Here is a 14,045-nt window from a genome sequence, read left to right as displayed (position 1 = left end):
TTCGTCTTATAGCCAGATGGCTCCTCTAAAGATAAGCTAGTAAATTTCAACCTGCATGCGTCCGAGACATCCTAAAGATCATTCTATCTACCTGGTCTACAGAGACCAACTGCTTAACAAAAACACTTTGATCTTGATGTAGCATCAACTTCAAACAATACATTTTGCTTGTGGATATTGTCATTTCCAAGATATTGCTTATGGTTGTAACAGATTGAATTAATGAACCACGTTAGCGACGAAGAGAGAAAAGGAAAATTGAAGTGAAAATTTGTTATACCACAAACCGGATGCCAAGTTTTTCCTTTTTTTTTTTGGCCACTTCTTGTGACCTATAGAGTTTAAATCTGTCCCAAATTAAATGCACATCTTGTAAACATTTTAGATTCAAATCCTATCACTTAAAAAAAAAAGTGCACATCCTGTGCTTTTTTAAGTAACGGTTCTAAGAAAGCGAAATGATTCTATTGAAATAGCTTAATTTTACAAGTTTGACAGAACTTTTCTTGTGCAAAATCAGTTAAACTTTTGTTTATAGAACTGTTTTCTGGCACCATGTATAAATGATAAACGCTTCCTCTTTACCAGTTACTTTTAAGAATTTATTTTATTTGACAGCATACATAGGACAAGATCGAAGCATGTACAAGAGAAGAAGATAGTATTACACTTAACCTAGTAAAATGTGGTTAAGTTTTATTTCTTTCTCTCATATGTACTGAGCAATAAAAACCTGCAAGTGCCACACCACCATCATTACAGGAGAAACCAGGACGTCTAGGAGGACTTTTGACTTGATAAAGTATTGAAATTGCATACTGTAAGTCGATTTTCAACTGCCTCAAAAAATTGAAAGGGCACTTAAAGTTCCCACACCGCCACACCCATCTTCAAGAAACACCTCTAATGCTGTCAAAAACAATCGCTAAGGTGCAAAATAGTTAGGAAAAAATTCTGTTGTTCTACAAATGCATACATATATATACTCAAACACTAAGGCCAGGTCGTGATTTTTTCCGACTAGATCAAAGAAGGTGATAAGAGAGGGGAATGGAGGTGGGGAGTCTTTAATATGTTTGTACAAGTTAAATTGTCATCATGGCTTCTCCCATTTGATTGATTAATGTGGCACAACAGAAGTTCAAGGCAGTAGATTGCTGGGAATAATAGTTTAAATGGAAAATCACAAATAAGTGATATCTCAGGGGGGCTTTTTACAATTTAGCCGAAGATAAGTACCTAATCTTTATAATAATGAACAGTAGAGCTATTTTTCTTCAATGCCGTTGGTTTTAAGGCCATTTTGATGGATCTATAGCATTGTTACACATTGGTAACCACTTAGACAATTAATCATCTCCCTTTCTATTGTTTAATTCGTGGAAACAATCAATGCCATCATCAAGAAATGAGGAGAAAGGGTACAGGAATTCCTCCTCCGTAGATGGTAACCAGGGGTCGACACTAATGTAATTGCTAAATGATGTATCCAACGCAAAGGGTTCAGTCCAAAAACTCTCAAAGGGTTCAGTCAATGATTCTACTGAACTGTTGCTATCATCTGCAACCCAGTCTACACAATCAAAAAGTGTGGAATCACAGCTCAAGGAAGATATATCCGTATAAGCATCGAGAGAATCAGCAGCAGAAGCGTTTGGATCCATTTCTCTCTTTTGATCAGTACTGGAACCAGATGTAGACATTGCAGAAGATTGCTCATTTTGATCTGCATCATCCATATTCTGGGGTCTTTCACTAAGTTGAGTTTGTTTGTTGCGCTTTTTGAGATGCGTGTGCCAATGATTTTTTATATCATTATCCGTTCTTCCTGGTAATTTTGCTGCAATGGCTGACCATCTGTTGTAGGGAAAATACCACTGAGTTAGTACTAAATTCTATTACCTGAACATCATTTCAGTCTCAACAGCCATACATTGGATGTTGAGGCGAATTTTAGCCCTAAAATCATGGCAAGAATTACTAGAAAAACGACTTTAACTTCATACCTATTCCCATATTGTTCATGTAATTTGATTATTAGATCCTCCTCTTCGATGGTATACTTGCCTCTTCTAACACCAGGCTTCAGGTAATTCATCCATCTCAGTCTGCAACTTTTGCCACATCTAGATAGACCTGAAAGACACCTTAAATTCGTAAGAGAAGCATATAATCAAGAATCAGACCAAAAAAATTTGCAAACACGAACAGTAGCTAGCTATAATCTGTTGTCTTTGTTAGACTGATGAAATGCATATCAATTTTGAGGAACAAAATATCCTGAGCTGCTTACCGGCAAATTTAGGCAGCTGCCGCCAGTTCCAATGGCCATATCTTAGAACATAGGCTCTTAGCTTATTGTCTTCTTCTTCACTCCATGCCCCTTTCTTCACTCCATTTTTGTCAACTGATGGGGCTCTCACCATTTTTTGCTTCTCTATTGCTTACTATCTTTCTCAGCCACTCTCAGAAACTATTGATCTTCTCTTCAGGAGAGAAGTGAAGTCAACTTGTGCAAATGTCACTATATATACAAGCACAAACGCGCAGAGACTTGGAAATACAAACGTGTTCAAAAGTGTAACTTATCGTTGAAAAGTACAAAACGTGTCTTGTCTTTTCTACATCGGTTAGACCTTACAAGTTTAGCATCCAGTAGGTCGTAGGCAGGTTCCTAACATTTCTAATGGTACATGCAGTGAAACATGTGGCTAATAAGTCGCCTTCAACTTTAGCTTAGATTTTCAAAATTTGTCGTGTGTAGTTTAAACCTTTGAGTTTTTTCCCCCCTCCAATTCTTGCTCGATTATGTTAAAGGTATGGATACATTTGTTAATTAAGATAAACTCTATTGTAGTTACGATTCTATTAATGGATTTTAAATTTATATCCCTCTTGAAATTGTATGTTAGTTCATATGGTATTTTGTAAAATCTTTTCATTTTGCAAAAAGAAAAAGGAGAGAGAAATGTTAATGTCACTTGACTTTCTTATATTGGCACTTTCACTATCTATTGATCGCATAATCTAAAAAATGGAAATTATATCATAAAAAAGATAGTAGTAGGAATACCATTATCAATTTCCCGTGACTTAATGGTTACTTTTAGTTGGATTTTATTTCCTCTTGGAGTGTGAATTAGGATTGAATTTTTTAACCTCTTACAGCACTATACTTGGAATAAAATCTAACTAGCAAGCTTTGATGCCATGGTCTGCTTCGAGTACCATTGGTGCTCGATATATGAATAACCTATATATAGTTTGTTAGGGCTAATTTCATTTTGTACCTTCGAACTTATATCATTTTTTTACTTTGCACCATAAACTCTCAATTTTGGACACCTTTTAACCTAAATTCTCAAGTTTATCTCTTTAACTCTAATCAATAATATGCTAGCAAAATTAATGGAATAGAGAATCATATAAATCAATGACAATTTACTGAAAGTGTTCAAAAGGAACAAAGAAATCGCAAGTAGAATAAAATATATATCGTCATTAATTTGCATGATCTTGTATCTCATTAATTTTCGCTAACAATATTAATTATTAAATAGAACACACTTTTGTCTAATTTTCTCTAGTTGTGATTCTTTTTTCCCCTTGACCACATCCAACACATTAGTATTGATTTGTATGATCCTCTATTTTGTTAATTTAGCTAACATTGATATTAATTAAATTTAACTATGACAAACTTAAGAATTTAGAGTGTATAACATTTAAAATCGAGAATTTAAGCTGTAAAGTATCCAAAATTGAAATTTAAGATATAAAATAAGAAAGTGGTACAAGGTTGAGGGTGCGAGTGGAGTTAGTCCTATTTTGTTATGAGCTCGAGTCTAGGATGATTTGGCACCATATGTGATAACGCAATTGAAGATTCAAAACCTAGTAAAATTGACAAAGGCACAACTTAAATCTTTCCTTGTTCTTTTTTGTTGCATGTACCTACATTCGCCAAAGATGAGTGGTTGTCTACATATAACACTTTTGTTGAACAAAGAGCCCCCAGTGCAATGCTCTGTATACTTTGTCAGAACTCAGAATCATTTTTAATTAGCCAAATAAATGGTGTGATTCAACTTCTCTAATTCACCGCGTGTACTATAAGCATCCAACTAAACATATTAGACATTATAATCACACGTTCAATACGCGTAAAGCAAGAGATAATTTATACAGAAAAAGGGAAACAAGCACATGATGTTTTTCTCTCCTATGTATTTATTCTAGTGTGTAGCCTGATTTCATAGAGCAAGGAAAGGACCACTCCTCATGATGAGACAAAATAAAAATAGTTACAGGTACAGACAATTATGCAATGTCATACTCTATAATTATGGACTATTTTTTTTTGTTAACGCTATCACTTTTGAATGCTTGCGCAATTTGTATGGCGTCATACATTTTAATTTGTTGCAATCCGGACAAGGAAATTGTTTCTTGAGAGTGCTTCCAGTATACATCGTTATCATATTGTATTTTTTTTTTCATATTTGTTTGAGATTTTGAGTGGATTCATCCCCCCTTTTGGTATGTACATGAGTGGAACCATCGTGATTCACGAATATAAAGACTGCAAGAAACATAATGATGAATGGATCAAAGTCTTTGCCGGAAATAAAATAACAAGATGAAGTAATTAAGCCGTTCACATGATCACATAAGGGGTTGCTTTCTTTAAGAGGGATGAAGGAAATTGTTGATGCTGCCCTCTGATTACGTTTTCAGTATATTTTTATCCAGCAGTTCAAGAATTTTGTGTGAATTTGTACCTCAAAAAGACACAGAACACTTCTAAATTCTGAGAGTTAAATTTTCTCCTTAAATGTTCTGCAAAAAGAAAACACAATCACGAGATTGCTGATATCTTGACTTGTAATTTGATAATTTCTTGGATAAAGTGTGTTAGAGATCATCAAACTATTCTAAAATCACACTTAACCCATTAAACTATTTTTCGTTTTCTGCATGGTGAAATTGGATTATAATGAAAGAAATTGTCCTACTCGTAGATTAAATGAGATGCCTGTCGACCCCAAGGGCACCAACAAAATCCACTGATCATATCATCACTGGCTAACGCCTCCAACTTTTGCTCCACCTTTCAACAACACAAAAACATCCAATTGAGGGTTGCTTGTGAATCAACTGATAAGAGTGTTGCAACTAATAATATTTCAGAGAGAAATACCATTCACTTAACTTGATGGCCTAAAGTGATTAGCAATGATGCAATATCATAATCACATAATTGTCCTTTCTTAAAGTAATTAAAGAGTATAAGTGCCCAGAATTTTATATTCAATGAGCTGCTCATTTTTGACTATGGTTTGGCTAACTGGCTTTATCCATTTTCAGCAGAAATATTAACTTTTGCTTGGAAAAAAAAATCCTAAACCAAATCTAATGATCTAATGACATTATTTAAGAAGTATCGTAGGAAGGTATATTCTTGTTATAAAATAAGATGAAATAAGGAAAAGAACATTGACGTGTTGTTTGTGTTGTCAGCTGGCAAACGTCATCGGTGAGGTTTACATTGGATAAGGAAATAAAAAAATGGAAATGACTTTGCACTATTTTTTTGACGGCTTTCTACAAAAATAATCAAGTTTTTGTTAGAAGCTCCAAAGATAGTCTCTTTTAAAGGCTTCCTAAGTTAGGGATTTTGTGACTTTGAGTAGCGAATTCCTGCTAGATTGTACACAAGCACGTTCACTGTCCTTTAAGTTCTAGGTATTCATATTTTTTCCTCTTAAAATTTTAAAAATTAAAAAATTCTTATGTATTTTAATTTATTTGTCCCTCCCGTCCCTCCAAAAAATTTCAAAAAATTTAGTTAATTCAAAAGTTTATATGCATATGTATTTCGTCTCCTCAAGCTACATTTCTTGATTCTATCCTGGATTGTACATATAGGTCTGAAATAAACAAATATGTTTAATCAGACAACAAAACTTAGTTGATTTCCCATGAAATTTTTATGTATAACTAACACACGTGATGAAATACATTTTGAACAGTGTTAATTTTCTAGAACAATTTCCAAATTAATTTTATTGAGGTGTAATAGAGAAAAGTTCTCACCAATGTAATGGTAAAAAGCCTAGTCCCAAACTCTTGCTTTCACAATTGAACGTTGACTTTGACTTTTCGAATTCAGTACTTGGTATTATAACATCACATGTTTTCGAAAAAAAGTACTATAACATTGCATTAAATTTTAGTCCTTCATTCCTTCCAAAACAAAAAAGAAATTTAGTCCTTCAAGTTTCTTATCAAATCAAATAAGTCTGTGACAAAGGTAGTAGTCTATCACTAAAGAGTAATACTTCTAGCATCATGGTATCATAGGATTTTTGTCTCATTAACAATGTTACGCTTGTTGATTCTAGAAATCCATATATTCTCGTCCCACTCTCAACAAATTACACATGCATACTGCCTTTTATTTCCAAATACAACGTTCATCAAACTCGAAGATTTGTATCTTATTTGTAGTACACTACAAAAATTTGGAATAATTACCCTCAAAAAAAGTTTTTTGAATGGCCGTACCAAGCTAAAAGTGGCAATCTTTGAGATACTGCTATGTAGTATTATCTATTCTTGGAACCAATCCACACCATCATGAACAAAAGACCAGAAAAAGTAGGCAAATTCTTCCTCCAGTGGCGGTAATTAACCAATGAACATTATCTTTATTTGAAGTATCCAAGTCAAAGGGCTGCGTCCAATAACTCTCAAAGGGTTCAGTAAATGGATAGTCCACTGAAATGTTGCTATCAGAAAGTGTGGAATCAGAGCTTCTAATGGAGCACAATTCACTGCAAGCAAGAGGTGCAGCTGCAGCGGCAATATTAGGCCCCATTTCTCTCTTTTGGTTGGAATCATAAGCAGACATTGCCGGAGATTGCTTGAGTTGATGATTACCTTGCACCACATGCTGTGATTTTTCACTAGTTTTTTCCATGATGATTTCAGTTAATGTACGAGCTTGATTCAAGCGTTTACTAAGACGACCATGCCAATAAATTTTGACTTCATTATCTGTTCTTCCTGGTAGCTTCCAAGCAATGGCTGACCATCTGTAGTAGGAAAAACATCACTACAGTGAGTAATTAGTATGATCTAAACATCTTTTTAGCCCTAAAGCACGGCAAGAATTACTAAAGTAATGTTAGTAAAAAATCATACCTATTCCCGAATTGTTCATGTAGTTTGATGATTAGATCTTGTTGGGATCCAAGTTCGGAATAAACTACTATTAAGAAATCAAGTACACAATAATTTAATGACAAACAAGCCACAACTATGAATGATAAACGACATACAAGGTTTAACGTGGTTCGACTCCATCATTGATCTTACGTCCAAAGAGAGAAAATCTGTTTTTTATTATGAAAGGGAAACCTTATATAAAAATACAATTTGAATCGAAATCTAACCCTTGTATACCATTTTTCATCTCCCAAGAATCCTTTCTCATACCCCATACATAAAACTACATGTCACCCTTGTGTGGTACTTTAAAGCATGTCAACTCACCTATTTATAGAGAATATTATTTGGCCAAAAAACAAATAACAATAAGAAATCAATGCTAATTCCTAGATTTCTACAGAATAAGAAATAACTTCTAAATCCTAAACAAAATAGAAAATAACTTGGCAACTACTTCAAATAATTAAATAATTAGAAAACCAATTACTTGCACATAAAACAAGAAATTTGCATAAAAGAAATTAAATTAATTTCCCAACAAATTTCCACGTTGACAAATATTTCTTTTAGCAACCACTTGCTTTTAACTACCAAATAATATGTTACCAAACTATACATCTAAATCAACACCCTCCTGATATTCAATTGATTCAATCGGCAAATAAGCATGTGTAGTTACCCTAAATTCAACATCCAGTTGACTCATAAGAAGGTGTTTTAATTCACCATCTCCCTTCGTAAGATTTCTTCTCACTACTAATTGTAACTCGAGATCCCTTTTTGTGAGCTTTAACTCTAATCATTGAATCAATCAAGTGGTAAAATTACCATACTTCTTCCCATTCTCAAGACTGTTTTGCCATGTATGGTTTCTAAGACTCCACCTATAATATAAAACTCATAACTATCAAAGTCTTCTCGTTTGGAAATTAGATCCCTTTATTTCTTTAGAACACATGCCACGCCACCTAAAAAATATAATTCGAATCTAAGAACCATCCGACATGAAATATCAACCGTTGAAGTTGTGAGAATGTCTCCATCGGTTCATGTCCAAAATGGATAATGGATTTCACTTTTTTTTTGACTTTTGAATCACTTACCTAGATTTACCGTTAAGTATCTCCATACTTTCTAACTTCTCATCCTTTACTTTCAATGCTTCTTGTCAAACCCTTGAAATAAAGATACTACTCATTAAATTGTTCAATTAGTAATAGTTACCAATCCACTTGATCTCAATAGTTAACCAGGATCTAACTACTAACCCCGCTCTAATATCAGTTTGTTGGATCCAAGCGCGGAATAAATTACTATTGAGACATTAAAGAACACAACAATTTAATGACAAATAAGTCACAAGCATGAAAGATAAATGACACATAAAATTTAATGTGATTCACCTCTATAAGATTTAACGTGGGTCGACACAACGTGATCTACTCTCGTAAATAGACTATTACTTGTAGTATATCACTCCTTTTTTGGGATTAGTCTATTTTTTTTAAGTACCAGAAAAATTTGACTACTACGTTTCTCTTTTGTGTGCTTTTCAAGTCACTTGAAAAAATTAGGAGTGTTAGAAGGAGAAATATCACTTGAAAAAATTAGGAAGAGAAAGAGATGTTGGTGATAGCGGCCAGGCAGAAAAGGAGGAGGAGGAGGAGGGGGAGGACTAGAAAGAAGTTATAGTCTCAGTTCTTGAGTAATCCTGACCAGCGAACTTAGGCAGCTGGCGCCAATTCCAATGGCCATATCTCAGAACGTAGGCCCTTAGCTTATTGTCTTCTTCTTCATTCCATGCACCTTCCTTTAATCCGTTTTTGTCAATTCTTGAGGATCTTACCATGTTGCTGATTCTGTCTTAGTCTCTGGCTTTCTCATCATCCACTCTTAAAGAAATTACTAGTGCAAAATATCACTATATATATTGTACCAGAAGCTATGGGGAAATAAAACGTGTTCAAAGTTAATTAAAAAAATTTGTTAAGGCCATAAAACGTGTTTTTTTGTCCACGATGGTGTATTCCTTAATACAAGTTGCGATCCCTTCAGGTGGAAGGATATTTCTTACCCTAATTGGCTAAACTTCACTTTGAACCCTTAATTATAGCCACACTTTCACTTTAGTATTTAAATTTAAATTTTGGATGCTTTATTCGTTGAAGTATAAAATTCATCCTACTTTGGTTTTTGAACTTTAATTTTCAATACTTTACTCTCTAAAGCATGAAAATGAAATCTATTCTACCGAATAGTGAGCAAGTGAAGTTTAAAATTTAAGTACTAAAGTAAGATGGATTTTATATTTTAAGAGATAAAGTATCTAAAAGTGAAGTTTAAAGAGTTGGATGAATTTTATATTCTAGAGGATAAAGTGTCCAAAATTAAAATTTAAGAACTAGAGTGAGTATATGTTTACATTTTAAGGGTTAAAAGTGAAATATACCCTACCTTAATTGCACGTGCAATGGGAGATAATTGCTTATTTACAATAAGTTTTACTTTAGTTAAGTTGATTATGAACGAGCTAATTACTGAGAATCTATTGAAAAAAAGAAAATCATATTTGTATTGGATTAACATGTCCTACATTGTAGTTACATAAATATTTTCTTTTGTTTTTTTTATAGTAACCATTATAGATGTATGGTATATGTGTAAAAAGTAAAATTCAAACTTAATTGAAGTTATATATCATACATCCATAGTTGCAATTAATGTAAAAAGTTTATTACACTATGTAGGAGAGATTAATACATATACCTTTAGAATTTTTTTTAAAGTTTGATTTAGTATGTTTTGACATGGTAAAAGCAATATTCAAAAGCATATTGCTGGTTGTTTCTCACAGGAAGTTTTTTCAGCTCAAAATAATTAAAAGAAAGAGCCAAAGTCTATCAAGCCAATCTCAAAACATCTTCTACCTTAAACTAAAAAGGGCATAATTTAGCTAAAAGTCTTCATGTGAAAAAACCCATCTTAACGTCTTGAAAATTAAGTTCCACCAGGAGGAAATGAGAATGGGAAGGATCGAGCTCTTGGAGTTGTACGAAATAGGGATCTGATCACCAAGAAGACTTGACATCAGAACCTCCATATTTAAACGCCTATAGGTAGAAACGATTTTAAGTTTGTGAGTCTATTTAAACTCGTTACAAGTTTATTTATTGATTTGAACAAGTGTAAAATTAGAATTGAGGAATCAAGGTCTCTGAGTTTTCTAGATCACTTCTTTAAAACTCTCCCTCATTTCACTTCGTCTTAATAGTCATTTACATCTTTAAAAATGACACACATCAGAAGATGTTCACTTGAAAAATATTTTTCATTTTTTCTTTTGGAATTTTTTTTTATTTTGTCATATTTTCCCCCTGTCAATGTATATATAAATGGTTGGTTTTGGGCTGAAGGAAAGTACAACATGAACTAGTGCATGAATGAATATGAGGCTGTATTAAACAATTTTAGATCAGCATATTGCCAAAGAGTCTGAATAGTCAGTGAATCTGAACACCATTCATTAGGTTGCAGAGGGCTAACAAAAGAGGAGGAGATCGATAATTATAAAATTCATGGCTCCCGACAATAAATTTTTTGGATTCCCACACATCTGAGATGGTCCAATGCAAGGAATCTGTTGCAGTGGTCCGCTAATTGCGGTAGCAAATTATTTCTTAAGAATGTGAGCATTATTCAAGTTCATACAACTAATTATTGAAATTTTAAAATTGTTTACATGTTTCCTAATGGAATCTTGATCAATGATCTAATTCAAGAAACATGATGAATAGTTACAAAAGGTGTGCTAGCTGATGATAAAACCTATGCAAAAGGAGAACTTACTGATTCAATTCCAATAAGTTTTTCTCCTCAAAGAAAAGTTCTTTAAGATGCTTTTTAACCTGTTGAGATTATTGTAGCACCCATAATGTTCCTAAAATCTCATAGTGATACATTCAAGATTCTTGTATGAAAAAACCCAAAAAAAAAAGAGGAAATTGTTGGATGAAATCGTACATGAAAAGAAAGACCTAGGTTTCTACTCAAAACTTATTTAGGCAAAATAAATACTTCTTCCTCTGTTTACACAGCCAATATATGCAAGTCTTGGTACTCCTAACTTAAAACGGACAATCATTTAGCTATTATATGAGTCATTATTGTAAACGAGTGATGGATGTATAACAACAGGAAAATGAGATATTATATGAGTTATCATTTGCCCCTGTCATAAGAACGAACAAAATGAATTGAACAACGAAAAGCGATAGATGGTAATATATCAAAATTATAGCCACAGATGGCCATTCTAAAGATAACCCCGTAAATTGCAACCCATATACATGCTATTCATCCAAAACATCATATACCCGGTCTACAAAGGCGAACGACTGACCCCAAAATATTTGACCATTATTTAGCTAGCTTGGACGTCAAAGTTTCCTTTTGCTTATGACAATTGTCCTTCCCAGGATGCTTGGATGTAACAGGTTGAAGTTAACCGGATAAGTCACCGAAAGAGAAAGGAAATATAAGCCAGTGCTCAATTAAGTAGATATATTTTGCTCTTCTAGTGATGATTAATTATAAACATAAGTAGCAATTTGGGAGAAATAGCTTAATTAGGAAAATTTGACATAACTTTTCTTGTGCAATAGAATCTGTTTTAACTTTCATGCAAACTGCAAAGAACTGTTTTTCACTCGTGATATATAAATGACAAACTCTTTTATCATTACCAGTTACTTAAAATTACCATGTACTCCTAAACTATATACCCTTATGTAACTATCAGATTTTAATTCCAACTCTAAACTCACGATAGTTAATATATTTATCTACCTAAATTCGTGTCAATAAATTTTGAATTCATGCCATATTTATGAAACAGCTATGTCTCGTTGTCAACAACAATGACTTTTTTTTTTTATTTAATTGTATCTAGTAGGAAAGAGATGGGATTTAATGAATGAGGAGGGGAAAAGGGATTAGAATCCAAAATCTCTAAATCATGAAGGGTTAATCTTAACTACTAAATTAAAGCCTTCTTGATTGAACAACAATAACTAAAGTGCAAAATATGGGGAAAAGAGTTTTTATTCTACAAACTCATACGCAGATTGGTCAACACAAATTAGAAATAATTGGTGATTTTCTGCAAGTAAATTCAAAAAAAAGTGATAAGAGAGGGGAATGGTGCTCGGGAACCTTTATAACATGTTTGTACAAGTTTTATTGTCACCATGACTTCTCCCAATTAATTGATTAATGTGGCACAACAGAAGTCCAAGGCAGTAAATTGCTAGGAATGACAGTTTAAAGGGTAAATCACAAATAAGTTATATCTCAGGGGGCTTTTTGCAATTTTGCCAAAGATAAGGATCTAATCTTTATAGTAATGTACAGTAAGCTATTTTTCTTCAATGTCCTTGATCTTAAGGCCACTGTGATCTATCTATGGAGTAGTTACACATTGGTAATCCTTCAGATATCTAATTATCCCGCTTTTATTGATTGAATTCGTGGAACCAATCAAAACTATCATCAAGAAAAGAGGAGAAAGGGTGCATGAATTCCTCCTCCATAGATGGTAACCAGTTGTTAAACGATGTATCCAAGGCAAAGGGTTCAGTCCAAAAACTCTCAAGGGGTTCAGTCAATGATTCCACTGAACTGTTGCTATCATCTGCAGCCCAGTCTGCACCATCAAAAAGTGTGGAATCACAGCTTAGGGAAGAGATATCCGTATAAGCATCAAGAGAATCAGCAGCAGAAGTTGTTGGATCCACTTCTGTCTTTTGATCAGTACTGGAACCAGATGTAAACATTGCAGAAGATTGCTCATTTTGATCTGCATCATCTATATGCTGGGATCCTTCACAAATTGGACTTTCTTTGTAGCGCTTTTTGAGGTGAGTGTGCCAGTGATTTTTTATATCATTATCCGTTCTTGCCGGTAATTTTGCTGCAATGGTTGACCATCTGTGATAGGGAAAATACAATGGAGTTAGTACTAAATTCGATTACCTATACATCATTTCAGTCTCAACAGCCATACATTGGATGTTGAGACGAATTTTAGCCCTAAAATCATGGCAAGACTTGCTAGAAAAACGACTTTAACTTCATACCTGTTCCCATATTGTTCATGTAATTTGATTATTAGACCCTCCTCTTCGATGGTATACTTGCCTCTTCTAACACCAGGCTTCAGGTAATTCATCCATCTCAGTCTGCAACTTTTGCCACACCTAGATAGACCTGAAAGACACCTTAATTTCGTAAGAGAAGCATATAATCCAGAATCAGACCAGAAAATTTGCAAACAAGAACAGTAGCTAGCTGTTATCTGTTGTCTTTGTTAGACTGATAAAATACATATTAATTTTGAGGAACAAAATATCCTGAGCTGCTTACCGGCAAATTTAGGCAGCTGCCGCCAGTTCCAATGGCCATATCTCAGAACATAGGCTCTCAGCTTGTTGTCTTCTTCTTCACTCCATGCCCCTTTCTTCATTCCATTTTTGTCAACTGATGGGGCTCTCACCATTTTGCTTCTCTACTGCCTTGTATCTTTCTCAGCCACTCTCAGAAACTATTGATCTGCTTTTAATGAGGGAAGTGAAGTGAGCTTGTGCAAATGTCAGTAATCAGTATATATATCAGTAGATAGCCACAAAGACTTGGAATTAGAAACGTGCTCAAATGTATAAATTATTCAGATGATAAAACGTGTTTTTTGTCCACATGGGTTAGACCTCACGAGTAATTGATAATATTCAAGTAGGTCGCAGGAGGTTTCCCAAAAG

General features: G+C 33.8%; 3 protein-coding genes across 3 annotated transcripts; all 3 read right to left on the bottom strand.

Moving 5' to 3' along the window:
- Nucleotides 1-1,121: 1,121 nt before the first annotated feature.
- LOC113770044 (transcription factor MYB13-like) lies at nucleotides 1,122-2,482 on the bottom strand. Its single transcript, XM_027314393.1, has 3 exons — nucleotides 2,294-2,482; nucleotides 2,007-2,136; nucleotides 1,122-1,857 (listed from the first exon to the last, which is right to left on the bottom strand). The coding sequence occupies exons 1-3, from the start codon at nucleotides 2,424-2,426 to the stop codon at nucleotides 1,350-1,352; spliced, it is 771 nt and encodes a 256-aa protein (XP_027170194.1). The 5' UTR covers nucleotides 2,427-2,482; the 3' UTR covers nucleotides 1,122-1,349.
- A 4,155-nt stretch (nucleotides 2,483-6,637) lies between these two features.
- On the bottom strand, nucleotides 6,638-8,362 carry LOC113771728 (transcription factor MYB14-like). The gene is made up of 2 exons (XM_027316295.1): nucleotides 8,337-8,362; nucleotides 6,638-7,097 (listed from the first exon to the last, which is right to left on the bottom strand). Exons 1-2 carry the CDS (start codon nucleotides 8,360-8,362, stop codon nucleotides 6,638-6,640), a joined length of 486 nt encoding a protein of 161 aa, XP_027172096.1.
- Nucleotides 8,363-12,592: 4,230 nt separating this feature from the next.
- Nucleotides 12,593-13,828, bottom strand: LOC113772225 (transcription factor MYB15-like). Its single transcript, XM_027316816.1, has 3 exons — nucleotides 13,654-13,828; nucleotides 13,368-13,497; nucleotides 12,593-13,218 (listed from the first exon to the last, which is right to left on the bottom strand). Exons 1-3 carry the CDS (start codon nucleotides 13,784-13,786, stop codon nucleotides 12,744-12,746), a joined length of 738 nt encoding a protein of 245 aa, XP_027172617.1. The 5' UTR covers nucleotides 13,787-13,828; the 3' UTR covers nucleotides 12,593-12,743.
- Between the last annotated feature and the right edge of the window lie 217 nt (nucleotides 13,829-14,045).

The sequence above is a fragment of the Coffea eugenioides genome, chromosome 5, assembly GCF_003713205.1.
Source record: "Coffea eugenioides isolate CCC68of chromosome 5, Ceug_1.0, whole genome shotgun sequence".
NCBI classification, from domain to species: domain Eukaryota; kingdom Viridiplantae; phylum Streptophyta; class Magnoliopsida; order Gentianales; family Rubiaceae; genus Coffea; species Coffea eugenioides.
This window is presented reverse-complemented; position numbering and strand designations above follow the sequence as displayed.

Excerpts from the sequence above, each read along its gene's own strand:
- LOC113772225 (XM_027316816.1), bottom strand. The coding sequence starts at position 13,786 with ATGGTGAGAGCCCCATCAGTTGACAAAAATGGAATGAAGAAAGGGGCA. Across the intron at positions 13,498-13,653 it reads GCAGCTGCCTAAATTTGCCG|GTCTATCTAGGTGTGGCAAA; the intron begins GTAAGCAGCTCA and ends GGTGTCTTTCAG. Across the intron at positions 13,219-13,367 it reads CATGAACAATATGGGAACAG|ATGGTCAACCATTGCAGCAA; the intron begins GTATGAAGTTAA and ends TCCCTATCACAG.
- LOC113771728 (XM_027316295.1), bottom strand. The coding sequence starts at position 8,362 with ATGGAGATACTTAACGGTAAATCTAG. Across the intron at positions 7,098-8,336 it reads ATACTTAACGGTAAATCTAG|ATGGTCAGCCATTGCTTGGA; the intron begins GTAAGTGATTCA and ends TTCCTACTACAG.
- LOC113770044 (XM_027314393.1), bottom strand. The coding sequence starts at position 2,426 with ATGGTGAGAGCCCCATCAGTTGACAAAAATGGAGTGAAGAAAGGGGCA. Across the intron at positions 2,137-2,293 it reads GCAGCTGCCTAAATTTGCCG|GTCTATCTAGATGTGGCAAA; the intron begins GTAAGCAGCTCA and ends GGTGTCTTTCAG. Across the intron at positions 1,858-2,006 it reads CATGAACAATATGGGAATAG|ATGGTCAGCCATTGCAGCAA; the intron begins GTATGAAGTTAA and ends TCCCTACAACAG.